The 21,441-nt window shown below is 39.3% G+C and overlaps 1 protein-coding gene across 11 annotated transcripts in view; it reads right to left on the bottom strand.

Annotated features, from left to right (window-relative positions):
- Positions 1 to 8,520: 8,520 nt before the first annotated feature.
- KDM6A (lysine demethylase 6A) overlaps positions 8,521 to 21,441 on the bottom strand; it is a 210,330-nt gene continuing 197,409 nt past the window's right edge. For 6 of the 11 annotated variants that reach the window (XM_030306225.1, XM_030306228.1, XM_030306227.1 and 3 more), the window contains 3 exons: positions 13,766 to 13,892; positions 10,901 to 11,071; positions 8,876 to 9,761 (listed from right to left, as the gene is read on the bottom strand). In XM_030306225.1, the coding sequence (XP_030162085.1) occupies positions 9,732 to 9,761; positions 10,901 to 11,071; positions 13,766 to 13,892 (328 nt within the window). In that variant the 3' untranslated portion in view covers positions 8,876 to 9,731. Of the gene's footprint in view, positions 11,072 to 13,765; positions 13,893 to 21,441 lie in introns of those variants that run through there. The other 5 variants (XM_030306229.1, XR_003966785.1, XM_030306226.1 and 2 more) reach the window with 5 other exon arrangements.

Genomic DNA, 21,441 nt, shown 5'->3' with positions numbered 1-21,441 from the left:
CACCTTATACAGGAAAAGGTTAAGTCAGTAGGCCTGGGTTGATCAAATCCCGCACATTACCAAGAAAAACCTCTTGGCTACTTCCTGGGAACTAAAAACTGAGCCTTGGAATGTTCTGTCTTGTTACGAGTATTTTTGTATGTCTGAGTTCTTTGGCCATTCTGTTCCACTTTGACCAGATAGTTTACGCTGCCGCTGTGATTTATAGTGAACACCTCTGCATTTGCTCTGAGAGGTCTGGAGTCTTGACTAGCTGAGGTTGCTCATGCAGGTGCTGACTCCCAATAAAAATCCTGGAGCTGACCTGGTTGGCAACACTTCGCCGTCACGTATTGTTGCCCAAAGAATTCAGCATGTCTTGTGAAACTCCACTGGGAGGGGACACCTGGAAGCTTGAGCCTGGTTTTCCCCCTCTACTTCTCCCTATGTGCCTTTTCTCTTTGGTGATTTTCATCTGTACCTTTCAGTGTAATAAACTGTAACCATGCATAAAACAGTTTCTAAGCCCTGTGACTCCTGATAGTGAATCAGCAAGCCTGAGGCTGGTCTTGGGGCGGGGGGGGGGGGGGGAGGGGGGGCTACACACATAGCGAAAGCATCCAGTGGATGGAAATTTATAGGACTAAATGCCTACACTAGAAAATGTCTCAAATCAATGACTCGGCTTCCACCTAACGAAACGAGAAGGAAAGCAGCTAAAGAAGCCCGAAGGAAGCAGAAGGAAGAAAAATAATAAAGATGAGAGAGAAAATCAATGGCAAAAACCAGAAATACAATAGGGAACATCAATGAAATCACAAACTGGCTATTTGAGAAGATCAAAAATATTTGTAAACCTTTAGCCAGAGCGATAAGGGTGGGGAGACCCAATTCACTAATATCAGGAATAACACAGAACTACAGGTTTCACAAATGTTAAAAGGATAAATGACTTGAAAGATACAAACTACCAAAGCTCGCTCCAGACAAAATAGATCATCTGAGCAGCCTATATATATATTAAAGAAATTGATTGTGTAGCTAAAAACTTTCCCCAAAAAACCCCAAAACTTCCAGGCCCACGTGGCCTTATTGATGAATTCCATCACACATTTTTAGGAAGAAATAATACCAATTCGACACAAACTCTTTGAGAAAACTGAAGAGAGAGAATACTTCCCAACCCATTCTCTGAGGCCAATATTACTCTGATAATAAGACCTCACGAACACAGATGCAAAAATTCTCGGCAACCTTTTGGCAACAACGTATAATCCCACAATACGTAAGGTAATCCAACCTCATGAACAAGTGGGCTTTATCTCAGGAGTGTAAGATTCAACATACATCCCTGATTTTAAAAATTTCAGCAAACTAGCAACAGAAACGGACAGGAACATCCATCTATGAAAAACCTTCAGTTAACATCATACCGACTTTCTCCTAAAACTGGGAACAGGCATCTGTTCTGACCACTTCAATTGTACTGGAGGTTCAAGCCAGTGCAAAAAGGATAGAAAAAGAAAAAAAAGAAGGCATGGGTAGCCGTTGGGAAGGAAGCAGTAAAACTGTCTTTATTCACAGATCACATAAATTATTTATGCGGAAAATCCCAAGGAATCTACAGAAAGCTACTAGAACTAATAAATGAGCCTAGCAAGTTAGGCAGGACACAACCATGCTAGTCACACAAAAAACTTAGACCTTAAAATTTTTAAAATGTACAATGCACAATAGCATCAAACATATCAAATACTTAGGGCTGTGAAGGCCTGTTTACCAAAAACTACAAAACAGTGAGAGAAAATACAGATCTGAATCAATGGCGAAATAGGCCTTTCTCATGGGCCAGAAAGCTCAGTACTACCAAGATGTCAACTCTCCACAAATTGATCTCCGGATTCAACGTAATCTCAGTCAAAATTCCAACAGGGCTTTCTGGTAGCAAATGGCAAGCTAATTCTACAATTCATCTAGAAATGCCAAAGATCTAGAATAGCCAAATCCACTTGGAGAAAGAATAACTAAATTGGAAAATGTACACTCCCTGACTGAAAGACTTCAGAGAACACAAACACTAAGTTGAGACGATTTACAGACCTAAATGTAAAACTACAAGGCCCCTACCCCTAGTAGAAAACATAGGAGTGTCTTTGAGACCAAGGTTGGGCAAAGATTTCCCAGACAGCACACAGAAAACACTAAACATACAAAAATTGGTACACTCGGACTCTATCAAAATTCAGAACGTCTACTCATCAAGACACCGTTAAGAAAATTGAAAAGGCAAATCACAGGTTGGGAAAAATATTTGTAGTACGAATATCTGACCAATGCCTTGTAAGCAGATCACACAAGGAAACCTCCACGAATCAATAACGAAAAGACAACTCCAATTGAAAAGAGCAAAATCTTATCTCTTCATAACAGAGATACGGATGGTCACTATACACATGCAAAGACACTCAACATTGGTCATCACAGAAATGCAAATTATAACTGCAATCAGATACCACACGCCAACTAGAACAGCTGAACTTTTGAAAACTAGCAACAATAAGTGTCTCTGAGGATGTGGAAACAACCCAAATGCCGATCAGCAGAATGGTTAAACACACTGTGTTACATTCATACAATAAAATGCCACTTAACAATAAAAAAGAAGGAACTACTGATACACTCGTCAACACGGATGGATTTCAAAAACATGTTCAGTGAAACAAGTCAAATAAAAAAATACCTCTTGCACACTTCCATTTTCATGAAGTTTAAAGACAGTAAAATTCATCTATGGGGATAGAAATCAGAAAAGTGGTTGCCCGGGGTCCGGGGCAGCAGCAAGGGAGGAAGAGGATGGAATGGAAAAGGACACAAGAGAACTTTCTAGGGTAACGACAGTGCGTTATTCTTGACTGGGGTATAATGGACACGTTTGCCAAAACTCACCAAACTGTACATTCAAGATCTGTTCAGCTTACTGTAGGTAATAACCATATCTCAAAAAAAAAAAAAAATTCAGGTTTTTAAAACTAGGCAAATAGCCCTTAAATATATGGAAAATTGCTCAACCTTAGTCATTAAAGAAATGCAAATTAACTCTGCCACGATTCCATTTTCACCTACTGTATTTGCAAAACTTCCAAATGCTCCACAATACAGTCTGTTGGCAAGGCCGTAGGAGAAATAGTCTTGTTCGTGCATTTCCAGGGTGAGTGCAACACAGAAGAGCTATGGAGGGCAACATCAAGCAAGACTATATGCACTTAACTTGTGGCTCAGTAATCTACCATTTTACTCTGAAGATACATACCTCCACAAATACAAAACCACATATGCATAAAGTCATTGAGACATTATTTGAAATAGCAAAAGATTGGAAACACTCCCCAAATATCCCATCGTTGGGAGATGATACATACAAACAATGGATCCCCATGAATTGATAATGATTTTTAAGATATATTCAGTGGAGAAAAGTCAAGGTGCCAAAATATGTACACATCCTGCTACATCTTGGGTATACAAGAAGGGAGGTAAGACTCTACATACCAATTTATTTACTTCTGGGGAAAGAAACACAGAAGATAGGAGCTGATGAATTAAGAATGGTTACCTACAGGTGGTGAGTGGAGACAATTTGAAGGTGCTTAAAGGGATGGGAACAAGACTATGTAAATGCTATAGAGTTTGAAAATAAAGGTCGAAATAAAGGGAGGGAGGGATGGAGGGGGCTAGATGGAGCCTGAAGCAAGCCTAAAAGTTCCAGCATCGCACTTCAGTGTTAACTGGCAGATTACCCACTGCTCACACACAGCTCCTTGGGTTCTTACTCGTGGAACTTTTGAGGAGACCGGCCTTATCTGGAGGAACCGAGTCTTACAGAGGAATTCTAATTCGTGGACTACAAGCCCCATCTGATTTAGAATGATTTATGGCAGGATAATTTGTAGGTTGATCAAGATTTAAAAACTACCCAGGTTTGGGGTGCCTGGGTGGCTCAGTCCCACTCTTGGTTTCGGCTCAGGTCATAATCTCACAGATCGTTGAGTTCGAGCCCTGCGTTGGGCTCTGCGCTGATGGTGTGGAGCCTGCTCGAGATTCCGCCCGCCCCTGCCCCTCCCCCTACTCAAGCTGTCTCAAAATAAATAAATAAACCTAAAGACAAAAAGCTACCCAGGTTTTGTAGACACGTGTATTGCCCAATCTTTGGCACTTCCTAGTTTTTCCTTTTTACTGAAATTTCTGATGCGTCAGAATTGCATATCTTTTTGAACTTCCCCCCCTCCCACCAATTATTTTCAGTACCTTAACCCAGAAAATCTTGTTGATCATAGAGTTGAGTACTGACTTCCATTTATTAGACATAGAATCCTTTCCATGTGCACACATCTCAAAATTTGCATCCGAATACATTTAATGAAAGATAATGACATTTAGATCACATATATCAAGTTTTCTAAAGATAACATTCTCCGCTACTTTTCACTCTGCCAAATGTATTATTCCACACAACGTGGAGCGCTAAAGAATGCTTAGCTACAATTAACTACATACGCCTGCAAAATCAGTGTTTGCTTTCTCCTCCTTTCTCTCCCCTTACACTCAACAGGTGTTGTATTTGCACATTCGGGGGAGTACGTGTGGTTCAGGTTATTACCTTGTGCCAACCATACCTTTAATCTGAGGTTGGCACACTTGAAAATCATGTGTTGGATATGTTAAATCAGATTCTCACCTAAAATAGACTGGTAAGTGGTAGATCGTGTATAGAAAAAATGCCTACTCATCATTATACCGAAAATATTCTATTTATACATTTTGTCACAGTTTCCTGAAGTGCCATTATTTGACTTTAGGATGGAACCACTCAGTAGACATCACTAAGACTTAACGGGACCGTCCCTTTCCTCTATCGTTTCCATTTCCTAAAATCCATTGCTTGTATCTTCCTGATAACGTGTCGTCTTTTGCAGCCACCACTGTGGGCCCTAGTGCAGCATAAATCCATGCTTCCTTTCTAAGAGTGCAAAAATCTAGGAGTAGGACGTTGGGAAGACTACTCCCAAATGCTTCTTCTGAAGACCGGCTTAAACACTAGGCCATACATCCCAGCTTGCCAGGGGAGCCCAATTTATGGCTACTGCCCTGTCCCAAGAATTAGCAATTGTGCACCTTTTTGATCTCAAAAGCATTCTGGTTTGGACTACAAACGAAATGGTTGGCCCGATTACAGGTTACCACATTTAAAGACATCTTTCTCTTGTTAAATACTCAAAATGAAAAGTCTCTTTCAAGTATGACTACAGAGTAAGTGCTCAGCGATTCCTAGTTCTCTGCAGTGGGAGGTAGAATAAATAGCGAGCACTTCTCTGGAGTCGGATCACTACCACAGTTGGAACACTTAATGACCACAAACCTTGGGGAAAGTTATGGGAGCTCTCAGTTTACTTATCTGTAAGATGGGGATACAAGAGTACCTAACTCAGAGGGTCACCGTGAGGACTAAAAAGAATACACAAGTAGTCGGTAAATGATAGGCATCTGTAGGCCACGCTAAAAAATTACCCTCCTTGGGGTCCCTGGGTGGTTCAGTCGGGTAAGCATCTGACTCTTGATTTCAGCTCAGGTCAGGATCTCCCAGTTCGTGAGCCCGAGCCCCGTGTTGGAGGCTGCCTGGGATTCTTTCTCCTTCTCTCTGCCCCTCCTTCACGGTCTCGAAATAAACATTGAAAAAAAAATTAAACGAAATACCATCCTTATTTCCCCGTTCAACTAAAAAAAAAGTAGGTCTTCCTTTCAAAAACAAAACACTACACGGGTTGCTTCACGATATATATGTACAACGCTATGACTGTGCAAAGCACTCCAGGACAATGAGACAAAATATGTAAAATCGGTGATCTGTTTGCTGTTCACCAGAGACCAATATAATCTCAAACTGAGGGGTCCTGGAAAGACCAAACGGACAAGTCCATCAACCTCCAAATTCAAGACCTTCTTCCATCCACGGCAATTTAGGTGCTTGCTCCACTGAGGGTGCTCTGGCAAGTGTCGCCAACCATCTTGTGCCGACCCGGAAAAAATCCCTTTCACTCTCCTCTTTGCAGTATGGTGTGGTTATTTTTCAAAAGCTCGTTTGTCTACCACCGCTCGGGCGGTTTAGCTTTCTCCTCCTTTGCAATCCCCTGTTCTCTCATACGCTGACATTCCTTGGCGGTATCTGGTCTACCTCTCCTCACCAGTTCCTGGGTAATCTTCTCTCTTCTGGTTCTGAGCACCACCTCAATGAACAGCAGATACACGGTTCCAGTCCAGGCCTCTCCTAATTCCAACTACTTAGATGCCCTACAAGTAGTTCATGATCTTCTGCCTCTAGAACCACCCTTCGGTGATTTCCTATTTACTTTTGGTCTTCCCCATCTGTGCTCTTATTCCCAACCTTACAACATCCCAAGTTCAAATCCAAATCCTCTCTTCCTTGGATTTCTCTGCTTTGGAGATCTCCCTCCGGCAGCAATGTACAGGATTAGAGGGAGTGTGTTAAAGCAGGTAGGAAGACGACAGCAAATCCAGTGCTGTTTTTTTTGTTTAAATCTCATGGACGGTCCCGTATTAACTACAGGGCAAAGTGTCAACACCTCTCATGGCAGAGGCAGCTTTCCAACATCTCGGAGCTTTCCTGCCCTTTCCAGTTGTCTGTTAGCACTCCTCCCACTCCTTAGCCAAAGTTCCCAAACCCTCTTGGCTCAGGAGGGTGTGATGATGTAAACCCCACTGAAATGTAGGCCCCAATATTACTCACCCTTCTTGTCACCTGTTCTAGGGTTTGCCTGATAGATTACATGCGTCTCCCATATAGATGTGTGTGTGGAGGGCAGAGGACAGGGATTACATCCTAGGTTTGCTTTTTAGGAGATGCTAAGTGAGTAATACTAAATGAAAATATACACGACAATAAAGATTTAACGACTAGGTTCTGAGAAGCAGACACTTCATTTAAGTTAAATTCATAGCATCATGCGATCTTACATTTCAGTTGAAAATGTGAATGAAGGTTCTGTTAATTTACTACTTTTAAAACCTGAGCTTTTATTTCCAAGCGAAGAAGCCAATTTTTAATTGATTTAACATATAAATAGGTAAAGCAAGTTGAACTGCTCTACCGATGGTGTACGATTTCCTATTTAACTGGTGACAGTGAGAGAATATGATTCAGTTCCCACTATCTGGGTCAACATCTGCTTCTTTGTACGTTTTGTAGTTAGCTTCTTTCTCTAAACAATGTGTGTGCATTACGATGCAAACTTATTTCATTATTAAGGCATCTGGATAAAGTGTGCTTTTAACGGGATTTACCTATACACAGAGCAGTAACAAGAAAAAAAATTCCTCTATTTCTTCTGAAATATGAAAAATATAAATTATAATAAAGGATATTCAATTGATGAAAAGAAAGCAGTTTACACAAGACTTTGTCTATCTAGTTTATACTTCAGAGTAACGATACATTTGATTTCTCTCTCCTATGCTCTTACCCATTCAAAGACTAAGGACTAAGCTGGGCAAGTGTTATTTTTGACATAGAACTTCCACGTGTGTATCGATGAAACAGCACTAAAGTATTCCTAAATGTCAGACAACGTATATTCATCTCGGCAATAAAGTATCTTGATAAAACCAGAGAAAATAAGACACCGTGTCAGCAAGATAAACTAGAACTGTTTAAGTAGCATTTAGGGCATAGCTTTAGCATTCTTAGAACCTTTGCTTCTGGATAGTGGCTTGCAACTTTTATTTACAGAAATGTCTGCCTTGAGTTACTTCAAAAATATTGTGGTTACACATCCTAAGCAGCACTTAGACAAGCACTCTTGCTCCTTAACTAAAATAGATTTGTAATTATTTCCTTCTGAAATTATAAATAAGAGATGATTGCTGCTAGTAGATATTCAATATTTACTAAATTAACTAATTAAATAAAATATCTCCATGCTTTCAAGCCTTCGAACTGTTTCCAGGAGGACAACGTACTCCAAAACTATCTGAACAAGAATACTTGATTAATGCAATCAGCACAGCATTTCCCCAGATAGGATTATAAATTCTCTTTAGTCATAAATAGAACTTCATTTATACCATTCTCTATGCTTCTTCACCAAAGCTTCCCGGAAAAATCTGATAAAAAGAGAGTATGTGCCAAATGCAAGGTGCCATTGTTACAAAACGAAATCCTATTGTTGTCCATTAGAAGGGACCTGTTGATGGTAATATTGCTGGCTATATTTTACCAGTGATGTGGATTTGTAGACTCTCCCCCCACCACCCCAATCACGTCATGCAAGCAGGAAAGCATGAAATTTAAAACTGCCTAACATTAAAAAATAAGTCTCTTTTAATTTATTTGCATTCTAAAATAGAGCCCTTATCTGAACCTTTTTTCCATATAAAACTCTGCTTAGTGATGTACAAGATTTATCAAGCCCACGTCACATTCCCTTTAAAATCTGAAGTTCAATCACTATTTGTTTTCTACTATTATACTATGTTTTGGCCACAAGTGTTTATTGGTCTGTCATTGCAGTAATTTGCAACTTCACAATAAACCAGTCTGACATTTTGGGTCTTGAAGATACATACCATATATATTTCTTTAAAAATAATCATACTTTTGTAAGCAATACTTTACAGTAGACACCTCAAAAATCTACCATAGATGTGAAACTTAAAACGAGAAAAATTTAAGTTCTAAATCTTTATACATATATATCCAGATTTCTATATATATTATATATACATACAGAAGTATATATAAAATATATATAATCAGATTTGAAAAATGAACAAAAACTGGGCACTGTACATAAAGTCTTTTTAAAACTCAAACAATAGAAAACTCTTTAAACATTAAACAATTTTAATAAAAGTTTCTGTACAATGCTAAGCAGTTTTATTTACACATAGAAAATGTAATAGGAGTAGTGTTTGAAATTACAGAACTCCTTAAAATTTCAATGGCAGGTAAATCTGGAAAAAATAACAGCATTCCATTCACAAATATTTTCAAGCAATAAATATGTATTTATAAATAGTGTAAATTTACATCAAGATTAGAAACAAAAATCACAAATCTGAAGTTTATTCCTTAGTCTATGTGCAATCCATTATCTTTGTGACTTGGCTGTTAATTTTTTAAACATTTTTATTTAGGAACCAAAAGTGTAATAACCGTCATGGTTTCAAAACAAGACAGAAAAAACATAAAAGCAGTAAAAAAGTTCCTTACCTAACTTTTCACATTAAAAAAAAGTTGACCAAAGAAAGACTTAAAATTGCTAACTACCTTACAAAGAAATGACCAGCTAGGCTAGTTGTTTTTTTTTTTTTTCCAAGGAAAATTCTGAAGGGGAAAAGATAGATGAAAACCAATTCGTCAGCCCAGAAATAGAGAAATATAAAAGAGGTCGTTTTCAAGTCAGTAGTCTGTATGATTTTGCCAGTTTTGTCAGATATATACAAAACATGGAATTTATTATTCTTTTTTCTCTGAAGTATAGCTGATCAGCTTCAGGAGAGTCCCGGAGTAGGAGCAGTGCTCTCCCCTGTCCAGTTGGGTGACACTCCGCACTGGGAAGGTTGCATAGACACAGTTTTCAGCCAGCAGCCTTACGAGATAGCTACAAAAACCAGTGGTGCAGAACTGAGTTACTTCCTGAATAGCAGAAAAGGTCTCATTTAACGTCCATGGAACACTATCAAGATGAGGAGGATGGTAATGGAGGAGCCTGCAAATAAAAGGGACGTTACTTTGGTATTCGCACTGTTAACGGTGTTCCCTAGCTCAAGGCTACAGGCACAGTCGGCCTCTGAAGGTAGGCGAAGTAAGGGTTCTGAAGAAAGTTCAAGGGCCTGCTACACAATGTCAAGGAATAACTTCCCTTACCTTTCTCCCACCTGGGCAATTTTCCTAAGGGTCTAAGACCACTGCTCTACTCAGCGCACCCACCTTTTTCTGTACTTCGCCAATCAGTCAAAACCTCTTAGGATAAGTTATTAGGATGCCCGTATTTTAGACTGCTTCCAAACAAACAAAATAAAAAAGGCTTGTGGAAAATGATTTCACGGATTATAATTTCATCAGTGGCTCGCTTCAGAACCTATCTCAACGAGATCATATATTTTGCTGAACAGAATTCCAGAGCATTGTCGTCTTCTTCAAGCGATCTTCAAGACCATGTAAGTGAAAACGGGAGCTACATTTCAGTAATTCAGTTTCTGATCACATATGTAAGAGAAAAGTACTGGAGGAAGTCAACAATTCGTAAATTATATCTGTGTTTCTATTCATGAAACTATTGATACGCTAGAGTAAAAAGCTTCCCCCTAAGCATCTGCTGGTTAACATTAAAAACTGTGTAAAACTTGTTAAGTATACTTGAATTTCATAAGGTTATGTAACATACCAGGAAGTTAAGCTCCATCAAATATTCCTGGGAGGTTAATAGTTCTGGTAACGACAAAACTTTAAATAAATATAATTAGCTGTAAAAGCCGAAGTCTATTTAAGACCACACTTACGGATTCATTTTGTGGACACTAATAACCTATGTACACATTTTATCAACTGAAATCGAATGACACAAAGGCTATGACAGTGTTCTAAAAGCACAGAAAGATTTTAAAATGTCATTACTGTGACATTATTCAGCCTTGGACTCACCCAGGAAGAAAAGTGAAAATGAAATACGCCAAGTTCATAGGAATAAATACTTGGAAGGAATGATATGACTGTTTCCTCATGCAGTATCCAACAAGTGAAAGGAAAATTTAAATATTCCATTACCTCCTACTTTTCAGGTGGCAGAACAAACACTGCCGCTTCCCTATCCAGCTAAGTATGTACTCACATGTTCATTTCACTTACTAATGTAAATTGGTCATAGACTTGCATCAGGTCCTCCATTTTATACTGTTCTAGCACCACAAAATTTTCCAGGTTTCCGCTGGTTTTTCGTGCACAATCTTGGCAATGCACTATGTAGGTCTTTCGAGAATTGCTCTCATTAGTGACAAAGAGCAGATCAAAAACCTCCACCTATTTTTATGCAAGAGAAAAAGCATTCAGTGGAGATCATGGTATTTATTTATTGTACTGTTTTGGTATAACCACAGAATTCTGCTTTACGTGGAATTGTGGACAGTGATCTCTGGTTAAGAGTAGGTACTAAGGGGCGCCTGGGTGGCTCAGTCGGTTAAGCACCCAACTTCGGCTCAGGTCATGATCTCGCGGTCCGTGGATTGGAGCCCCGCATTGGGCTCTGTGCTGACAGCTCAGAGCCTGAGCCTGCTTTGGATTCTCTGTCTCTCTCTCTCTCTCTCTGCCCTTCCCCTGCTCGCACTCTCTTTCTCTCTCAAAAGTAAATAAACATTAAATAAAAAAAAAGAGTAGGTACTAAGACAAACATGGTCATGTCTGAGAATCTTTAAGAGAGCCAGGTATATTCTGTACCAAACCCAAAGACATGGGTGGCACGGCACATGTAGGGGAACGATCTCAGAGAATGACACACTCGTTACAACCACTGGCAAAAGCCTAGTTCAAAGGCTGATCAAGGTCAGCCTATTTTTGTTTTGAATCCAAAACACTGGCATACAACCAGAAGAAAGTGATTGTTATTTTCCATTTACTTGTCGGTGCTCATCACGGAGTACTGTCTTCTCCCACAGACTGAGCTCCTCAGATGAAGACTATGCTTTACTCACTTTTGTACCCCCAGAACATACCACAGCGCTCACACAAACCTCAAACCCTACGTGGTGAATAATCTGATTTTACAGATGAGGAAACTGAAGAGGTCAGTGACGGTGAGCATTCAGTTATAAGCCTCATGTGAGGGAACAGGAGTACAAGCAAAACGTGTGCTCATGAGTATCGGATGATTTTAGAAATAATAACCTCTACCTTTTACAGAAAGACTGATGAATTGCTAAGGTTCAGGGGGGATAAGAAAGAACAGTTAGGGATAGGAGTCATTCTCAAATTCTGAAAAGCTTATACACTTTTTTTTTTTTTTTTTGAGGCATAACACACCTATCTGATCTCCCAAAGACTTTTGAGAGAGAGCATGAGCGAGCGAGTGGGAGGGAAGTAGAGGGAGGGGAAGATTGAGACTCTTAAGCAGGCTCCACGCCCAGTGCACAGCCTGATGTGGGGCTCGAACTCATGACTCTGAGATCAGGACCTGAGCCGAAATCAAGAGCCGGATGCCTAACTGAGCCACCCGGGTGCCCATGATCTCCCAAAGATTTAACTTTGGCCAGTTATACAACATCAGAGTAGCTGATGGATTCAACCATTTCAGATAAACGTCAGTGTCAGAATACAGAATTTCAAGGTCTGAAATGGATCACTAATATCCTTGGCTTTGGCAAATCCTTGAATTTATACAATCAAATTCAATGAATTTATTCAATGAGAATACTCTCATGACCTCATGTCTTCTTTGAACAGTGTGTTCACTAAAATCTCAGTATTCACCCACCATTTTACCATTACTATCAATGAACAACGTGAACCTCATGACCCGAACTAGAAAATTTGTGAGCATTCTTCAACCTGTCCCTCACTTCTGCCATTTGATGAGTTGTCTTGTGGATTTTACTCTCTAAATATTTTTGAATTCCTCTCCTTCTTTAATATTCGCACTACAATCTAGGGAAGGCCTTAAGATAACAACTCTTAATTAAGACCCCTGTAACATAGCTTCCTATTTCCATTCTCTCCAATCACATTTCTCTTTGAAACACATACCCACCGTTGCTGATGCTCAGCAAAGCTTCCTACCACCTAGACTTGTAAGTAGAATTTGCATTGCCTGTGTGCCAGCCACACTGGACGACTTAACCCTTTTCTGAATAAGCCACTCCATTTCCCAAGTCGTGCCTCATAATAACATTCACTCTACCTCTACTTCTCACCATTTTTTAGCCCACCGAAGTCACACTCACTCATCCTTGAAGGATGGACTCAAACTTTAATACTTTTGTGAACTCTTACACCGATACCAGGAGGGAAAATTAGGTCACCCTCCCCCTCAGTGTTATCGTGAGTCAGTAAGACCAACCTCACATTCACCACAGGCTCATGTACAATTAGTTGTTTATAATTGGTCTTCTCCGAGTAGAATGTAAGCTCCTTCGGAACAGGTACCACATTAATATCGGTTTCTGCTTCTCTTGCCAGCCTTGGCCACAGGAGATTGACCAATGTCTTATGAATTACACTAGAGCGAACAGTGATCTGCCCGGAGCTGTACCAAGCTACATCCACTTTCCTGTCTTCTGCATACATCTGGATTATTCCCAGTTTAAAATCTCAAGACTAAACTTCTTGATGATCATCACTTGTTAAAATATCCCTCAGACAGAGGACACTGTAAATTACTTTTAGAATTAATTCACTGTTACCGAAACAGTATGTCCTGAGATTCAATTTTAATGAAATAGCTAAGTAACAAGAAAATAACAAGCCTGAACACAATGTCAATTGCAGGAAGCTGCAGGACAGAAGAGCATAAACACATTTCAAATAAAAGTAACTAAAGAGAATCCAAAAAAGTAGGGAGGTAAGAGGCTTTATAAAATAACAAGATTGAACACAATGTCAAATTCAGTAAGCTGCAGGACATATGGGTATACGTACATTTTAAAGAAAAGTCACTGGAGAGAAACCGAAAGTAGAGAGGTAAGAGGCTTTACAAAACAACTGTGGATGACAACGGTTACTTACCTCACAAATGCTACAGTAATGCGCAGGCTCTTCTTTTGTCCGCCCATGCCATATAATCTCTTTTCCTGCAGCAATGAGAGCTTCCCTCAATGTCTGACATTGCTTCAGAGTTCTCAGAAGACAATACCTATTATGGGGGAAAAATTATTTATGACCAGCAACAGAAGACTGCATGTTTTTAGCATAAGAGATGAACTACCAGAAATATAGAAATGCCAAGAGACCAGGTTGTAATATCTGTGACTTTGTCTTTTGTCAATTTCTCAGACAGTGTCTTAATTAAAAAAAAAAAATACGGCCAACGCTCAGCAAGTCTGATGACAATATTAGGTCATTTAAAGATGAAAATGGATATCTGAATATCAAAATATAGTGACCTTAATATAAAAAACAAAAACAAAAACAAAACAAAACAAAACAAAACAAAAAACAAAAACAACCCTGACTCCTTGCTTAAATAGAAGTTGCTACTTTTGGCTCTTATTTGGGCAAGTCAATTAACCTCTTTGGGAGTCAATGTCCTCACCCTTGACCTAAGGGGTATAAGTTCCAGATATGAACTGCTATGATTCTATTAAGGCAGGAAGACACATTATTTCTATCACTACTACCTGGACACTCGTAAACAGCATCGTCTGCGTAACTGCATCTGAAACTTCTGAGTCTATACACAGAAAACCATTTATAGATTTAGGCACTACACGATACAAAATTGGTTTCTCTACAGTGCTAAAGAAGAAAAAAAGACACTACTTGATTTTAACTTGAGGATAATATAGTGGAATCTTTCATTTACGCTACCACGAGTGAACTCTTCTTGTAGTAATTTATAACTTTTCTACACTCATGATACTAACGATACAGTGAATCCTCAATTTGTGCTGGTTTCCCTACAGTTTGCTGTCATGACTTGGAATTGTCTGCTAAATTCTCTTAACTCTCCTGTGAACTACTGGCTCAGGTTCTCCATTTGAAAGAGGCTGGACTAGAAGATCTCTAAGGTACTTTTCAGCTCTCAAATTCAGAGACAATGAAAATGCCCTAAAGAAAAGGAAATGGGTTTAGCAACTGAGTACTGTTTGAAAGCAAAGTTCCTGCCTATTTTATTCACTGCCTAGGACAGTGCCTGGCATATAGTAGGTGCTCAATAAACATGATTACTTAAGTAAAATTTAAAGTATCATAATAGCATATTTAATTTCTCTTAATTTACATTTCCTATTTCCTAAGTTACAAGGTCATAACATTGTTACCCATCAGAACCCATGTAAATTCAAACCAAGGTAAAAAAAAAAAGATGACTAAAAATATGTGTTAATTTATTTAACAAATATACAACAACAGCAGCATTACAGTTGTAAGGCAGATCCTTTCAGTTCCACATTCGAAGAATTTCACTCTTAGTTTGGCTCCGGCAATTGTTGTGTTTAACTTACGTAGAAACCAAGTAACGCTTTAGATTCTGGTTGCAGGTCAAAGGTAGGGCAGCTGTGTGTGGAAGGGGCGGCAAAGAGGTGTCAGGGGAGGTAGCAAGTAAAAAGTCAGATCAGGGCAAAAAGAGAGGGCATGTAATTCTAGACTGTGCCACCAGCTCTTGAACAGTACCTGCTACTCCCTTTTTAACCTCTCCGTGTCACATACAATTCGCCCCTGATGCCACTGAGCTTACTGAACAAGTTTTCCAAGCAGGGCCTCAAAATAAGGTCTCTTTCACAGGAAAGTAACGCCTAAAACTTTGCCGACACCTTTAGAAGATTTGCAGACTCCGCTACGCTCTTGTGTGAGAGAACAAACAAAAGTAATAATACAATAAAGGACACAAATAGTAAAACGTAAGAAACAGGAAGCATGGTATTAGGGACTTGAGACATGTTATGCCACGTAACCCTGTGCAAGAGGCACATCTCCATCTTACGAATGAGCAAACTAGGGTTCAGAGAAGCAAAATTTGTGTGATGTCATAAAGCTTATTTTGAAATGGTTTGTAAAAACAAAACCTCCAGCCTCCGCTATCTCACACTGTACTTTCTTCTTGCTGGTCTCTCTTCCTGTCTTTCTACCTGCCTGCTCCCCCCCCTTCTCTTTTGAAGATGAGATTCTTAAAAGCTCAGCAAATTTAAGTTTTTGTTTTTCAAACACACAGCCTGGCTTCTGTGGAGTACTACTCCACTCTACTCAGCGAATGAACTTTAACCTCCAATGCTACAGACCACTTTGGTAGACTACAGTTTATAATTTATGGCTCATCGGGTAGTTTCACCCAGAAAAAGGCGATTAGTATGTATTTTTTCCTGCAAACAATGAAGGGTTAGAGCTAGGGTTATTAGGAGTAAATACTAAGCCATGAGTATTCTGCTTCTGGAATCACAGCTCCAGAATTTTTATTTTGGGAGACTAGAAAACCGTCAATTCAACTAATGCGATCTGACAACGAATCACCAAATTGTGGCTTCCCCCCCTTGTCCTTAGGTCTTTTCCTTCAAAGTTTTTGTTTCTTCCCATTTTCAAAAGGTAGCAGTTGAAACAGAAGGAGAATTGAGAGAAACAGAGGCTGTTCTGGAGTCCACAGCAATGAGCAGGTCCTAGAGAAAGGATGTGATTCAACTGAAGGGTAGGGAAAAATCCATAGAAAATAAAAACATTTGGGGAAAGGATTCCTAGAAAGATCTAATATTCAAGACTTAACAGTCACCTGTTCTGCTTTGGTTAATCACAGACTCTGATTTCATATGAAGACAACATTTGAGTGTATCGAAGAGCTAAAAAGTAAGAATCAAACAAAATCACTGTTGTCGTTTCCTCTTCACTTCCCTTTTGATGAGTTTTAATAAATTTATCTTACAGCAATGAAGAATGCAACTTGTTAAAAGCGAAATACATCACTAGCAAAAAGTGTAAAAATGTAGAAGACAGAAGATGCTGTTTTTAACAGATGCATTTTAGGACCAGGGTCAGAAATGATTTCAGGAGCTAGAGAAGCAGGGAATTCTTTGACTTTTAAGATCAGTCTGGTGTCAGGACCCAAGCCCTGTTTTTAGCTGTCTGGATGAAAGACTACACAAAAAGGCAGGGGATATTAAAGACAGCTCTAGCCTGGAAGAAAACCACAAGGAAGAGGCTGAGTGAGGGCTTGTTGTATTTGAGGTTACACAGTAGAATCTAATCCACCCCAAAAAGCCATCTACAAAGATGGACCCACAAGAGGGATGAACTTTTAGAGAACCATGTTACAAAGGGCCTAGAAATACAAATATACTTGAAATACCAGAATAAGAAAACTCAAGACAAATGTAAGGACAAATGATAACGTACAATATAATCATAATCAACACACTGGGCAAAAGATAAATAGACAAAAGTATGCCACGAATGCTAGAAGGAAGAAGCTCATCTTCAGTTGAGGGGGGATGGGAAATCACAGCAGTTTCCATAAAGAAGTTGTCAATTTAAATGTGAGCAAGGAGAGGTGGGAGGAAAGGATCTTCTAGGCAGAGGGAATGCCATGAACAAAGCTAGTATGGGGATTATTTAGGGAACAAATAACTGTTCTTACAAGATTTTAATCTTGGGATGGGATTTCTGGGGACAGGAAAATAAAGGAATAAAGCCATAGTGACGTTACGTAACGTTGAAGTTAAGACGACACTGGGAACTACTCACACATTCTGGGGGCAACCTGACCAAGTTTCCAAAGTAAGTTCCCAAATATCAGATGAAACATGGATGGGTTAACTTGGCGTGACACTTTCTAAATCTTTACGGTAACAATCTTAGCCACTAAGAAGTAGGTGGTGTACAAAATTAAAGTACACCAAGAGGTGCCTCGCCTTGACCAATCTTCCTGAAAAGAGCCACGCAGGCAAACTGAGCCAACATGTGAGCCTTTGAAACATACCTGCCACCTGTCACTCCAGGGGAACATTCCTCTAGGACAACAGTGAGTGTCTGAATGTCAGGAAGACATCGAACAGTTTCATTTGAACCAACCACATGGCGGAAAATCAAGGTCTCAGTCAATGATAAAATGGGTATCTTAAGAATTTTAAACTCTTGGATGGAAAATCAAGCATGAAAGCAAATGTTAACTATGAGGATGCAGAGTTTTAGAGTTTTTGGATTTTGTTTATTCAGTGTTCTCACAAAGCAACTGTAATGTTTTACACAATGGTGCTTTAGAAGACCCAGCCCCAGGACAAGGACACCAGGATCTACAGGCACAATGGACTGGTCTTCATGGCTAGCCCCTCTTATCCAATTATCAGGCCAACTGGCGATTACCAAAGAGTTGGACTACACCTCATTTATCCATTTAAAAAATGGGAATCAAAGGGAAAAGGGAGCTAATACTGAACAGTTTGCTGTAATGTGTACTCAAAACCTCTGTGCTTGTGATGAAGTTTCTATCACGTAGATAGGGTAATAATCCATAATATGTGCAAACGAAAGGGGGAAACAAAAATACTGTTAGTTTTAAGCGATCTCATCTAGTCTAGGATGTTAGGGACTTGCCTGATCAGAGGATTCATCTAGGCCACTGTGAAAGAGATTCCCAGGGTTCTTCCCATACAGCTCTGAATTTACTTGTTAAGAACAGAGACTAGAGACCTAGTTAGTAAGACTCTCAGATGATTTTTATGATCAGGCAAGTAAGAACCAGTGCAACCCTCTTACTTCTTAAGCGGTGAGATGGGAAACGATGTCTAAAACTTGTAGCATTATTTTTCAACAGGCCTTGGTATGATACCAACTTCACAAATTACATGTTTACCGTAAGACCATAGACAGAAAACTGCAGAGCAGATAAGAGAACATTCTAGAGCTAGACTGCCTGGGTTCAAATCCCAGCTCCACACATACTTCTTATCCTCCATGCGTCAGTTTCCTTCCTGCAAAAAGATGACACCTAACTTACAGTGCTATTGTGACAATTACATATGTTAGATAAAGTGCTTACATTAGTGCCTGGCAGTTAGTGATATTTAAATTTGACACGTCAAATTCTTAAACCGTGTTGAAATGATTGTATCATGAATAAACCGAAGTTATTTAATTTGAAAAAATGGTGCAATGGGTGCCAACCGAAAGTGCAATAATTATACCAAAAAGAACACAAAACAGATTATTTACAAGTATTTGGTCGAGATCCCATTAGGTCAGGATTTCTCAATCTGGGCATCACTGTCATTTTGGGCTGGATAATTCTTTGCTGTGAGGGGCTGTCCTGTGCACTGTAGGATGTTTAGCAGTATCCCTAGCTTCTACCCACAAAATACCCGTAGTACCCGTCCCATTCGAATCAGGGCATTGCCCTCATGTTCCCTGAGGAAGGGGGCAGGGGGAGGCAAAACTACCCACATTTGAGAACCACGCACTGGGTCCATGAATATTACCTGAAAACCGGAAGGTGATGGGGGTTTCTATCACTGATATTAATAACTGTAACTACAGCTACCATTTGCTGGGCGCTTACTCTGTGCTAAGACCCACATAATACTTGTGGACGTTATATTAGAAAGACAAAATTCTTATTCCCATTGTTCAGAAAAGGAAACAAAGACCAGTAGGGTTTGGTAATTTGCCCATTCCCCCCACCGCCAATAAATGGAGAAGCTGAGATTTGAAGGCAGGTTGGACTCCAAACAACTACACAGAGCTGCCCTGCCTGGAATATTTCCCTGAGGTATTAAATAGCACAGAATCTAAGACTTTGGAAAATTACACAGGAAAGGCAAATAACGAACATATAATGATCACATATACACAAAAGGCTCAGAGAAAGCACATAAAGCATTAATATTGTGCATATAAAATGGTACGTTTGAAAACAGAAATATAAAAACAGTGCTTTGTAAGTGGTCAAAAGAATGACAGAATGATATGGCAAGAACTTAAGTTTGTGGGGGTGGTTTTTAATGGACTTGGTACTATTGAAATTTTAGAAAATTTATTTTCAAGTATTGGCTTATAAGTTATTCGCATTTTTAGAAGGTATAATCACCTAGCAGATTACGGGGAGGTTGACAAGAGACTGTATATTGGGAAAATTAGCCTTCTACTCCTTTGCACACTGCCTGATAATGCTCCTCCCAAATCTAAGACTTCCTAATATTGAACTTTTCAGAGGAAAACGGGGTATCTGGCATTCTGTTTTTGACATCTGAAAATGTACTAAACTACTTATCATCACAGCGGTTTCAGGGGAACTAACTAGTAGGAGGTGGCGAAACCAGAGTTTCCAATGTGTCAGAAACATGCTATCATTACATTAACCTGCTAACAGCCTAACATGATTGCAGCAATTTAAGCTGTATTTGTTGGAATTGGCCTTCTCTACTGAGATTAAACCATTCAACTGCATCTGAGAGAATCTACTACTCTGAAAGCCTGTTCATCTACAGGGAAATCTCATCAGTACCGGCTCCAGAGCTCACTTGCTACACTATCATTTGATTCCTTTTCAAGGGTCCTGTTAAAAGGAATACTTCAATGCTAAAACATAATGAATATACGAGCCTTATGAAAGTGACGTTAAAAAGAGCCTTAGCACTATGCAGGGGGAAAATGCAGGCCACGGCAATGTATCTCAAATATCTGAAAAATGGGAATTATGAATTTTCAAAGAACGTTTCTCTTAGCTCCCAGTCAACCCGTTTTAAAATTAAAACCAAAGGGTAAAAACTGTATATTCTGATGAAGATGGATAAACAGCAGCAATAATCTCCCCACCTTCGATTTTAGGTGTTAAAGTATCTATTTAGTAAAACCTCATTCATGCAAGACCCACCAAGGAGAACACCTATGACATAGTTTTACACTGGAGTGGGAAAGGGGTTTACTAAAAGTAAATGCTGTCAATAGTTCTCAAAAATGTACAACCCAAATAAAATTATGAGAAAGCAAATTCACAACATGGAACTGTGTAACACAAAAGTCTGCCCTCTTCAAAAAAAAAAAAAAAAAAAAAAAAAAATCACATAAAAAGACTTGTAGATTTAAAAGAGACCGAAGACACAATGTCTGCATACTGAATTCAGTGTCAGCATAGGGGCTGGTGGGGTGGGGAGATTTAAGAGCTACAAAAAGACATTTTTGGGTAGTTGGGAGAATATCGAATGTAGACTATTAGCTAATTACTATTGAATTTCACATCTTTAATACGTTGAACAGTACTGTGGTTACACGAGAATATCCTTATTCTTAAAAGATGCAGATGGAAGCATTTGGGGTCATATCATAACGTCTGCAAATTACTTTTTCGTATGGCTCAGCCAAAAAACTCTGTGCCATGTGTGTGTATACAGAGACTGCTAAGTGAATGTAGCAAAAACTTATCTGATGACTCCAGATGAGGTTAGATCAGGTATTCACTGTACTCTTCTTTCAACTTGTTTGGCAGATTTTAAAAATTACAAAATAAAAAGTTGGAGGAAAAAGCAGAAACCAGTTCGGGAGCGGGGGTGCGCAGCAATGCGTTATAAGCAAATATGATGTATTTTACGGAAGAACAAGATACCACACTGGAAAGCTCGTCACAGTTCCATGAATTAAAGGAAACGATCGGTAAGCGGCCTCAGGTTTACAGTCTTTCTCATTTCTTTGTGTGGGCACTGTTCTACTTTAAAAATAGCTAATGGTTCAGAAAATTTAACTTGTACCCCTTAGGAGGGAGTCCCCGT

Source organism: Lynx canadensis, chromosome X (assembly GCF_007474595.2).
Source record: "Lynx canadensis isolate LIC74 chromosome X, mLynCan4.pri.v2, whole genome shotgun sequence".
Classification (NCBI taxonomy): Eukaryota; Metazoa; Chordata; class Mammalia; order Carnivora; family Felidae; genus Lynx; species Lynx canadensis.
Note: the sequence above shows the minus strand (reverse complement) of the source record. Positions and strands in the feature narration are given on the sequence as shown.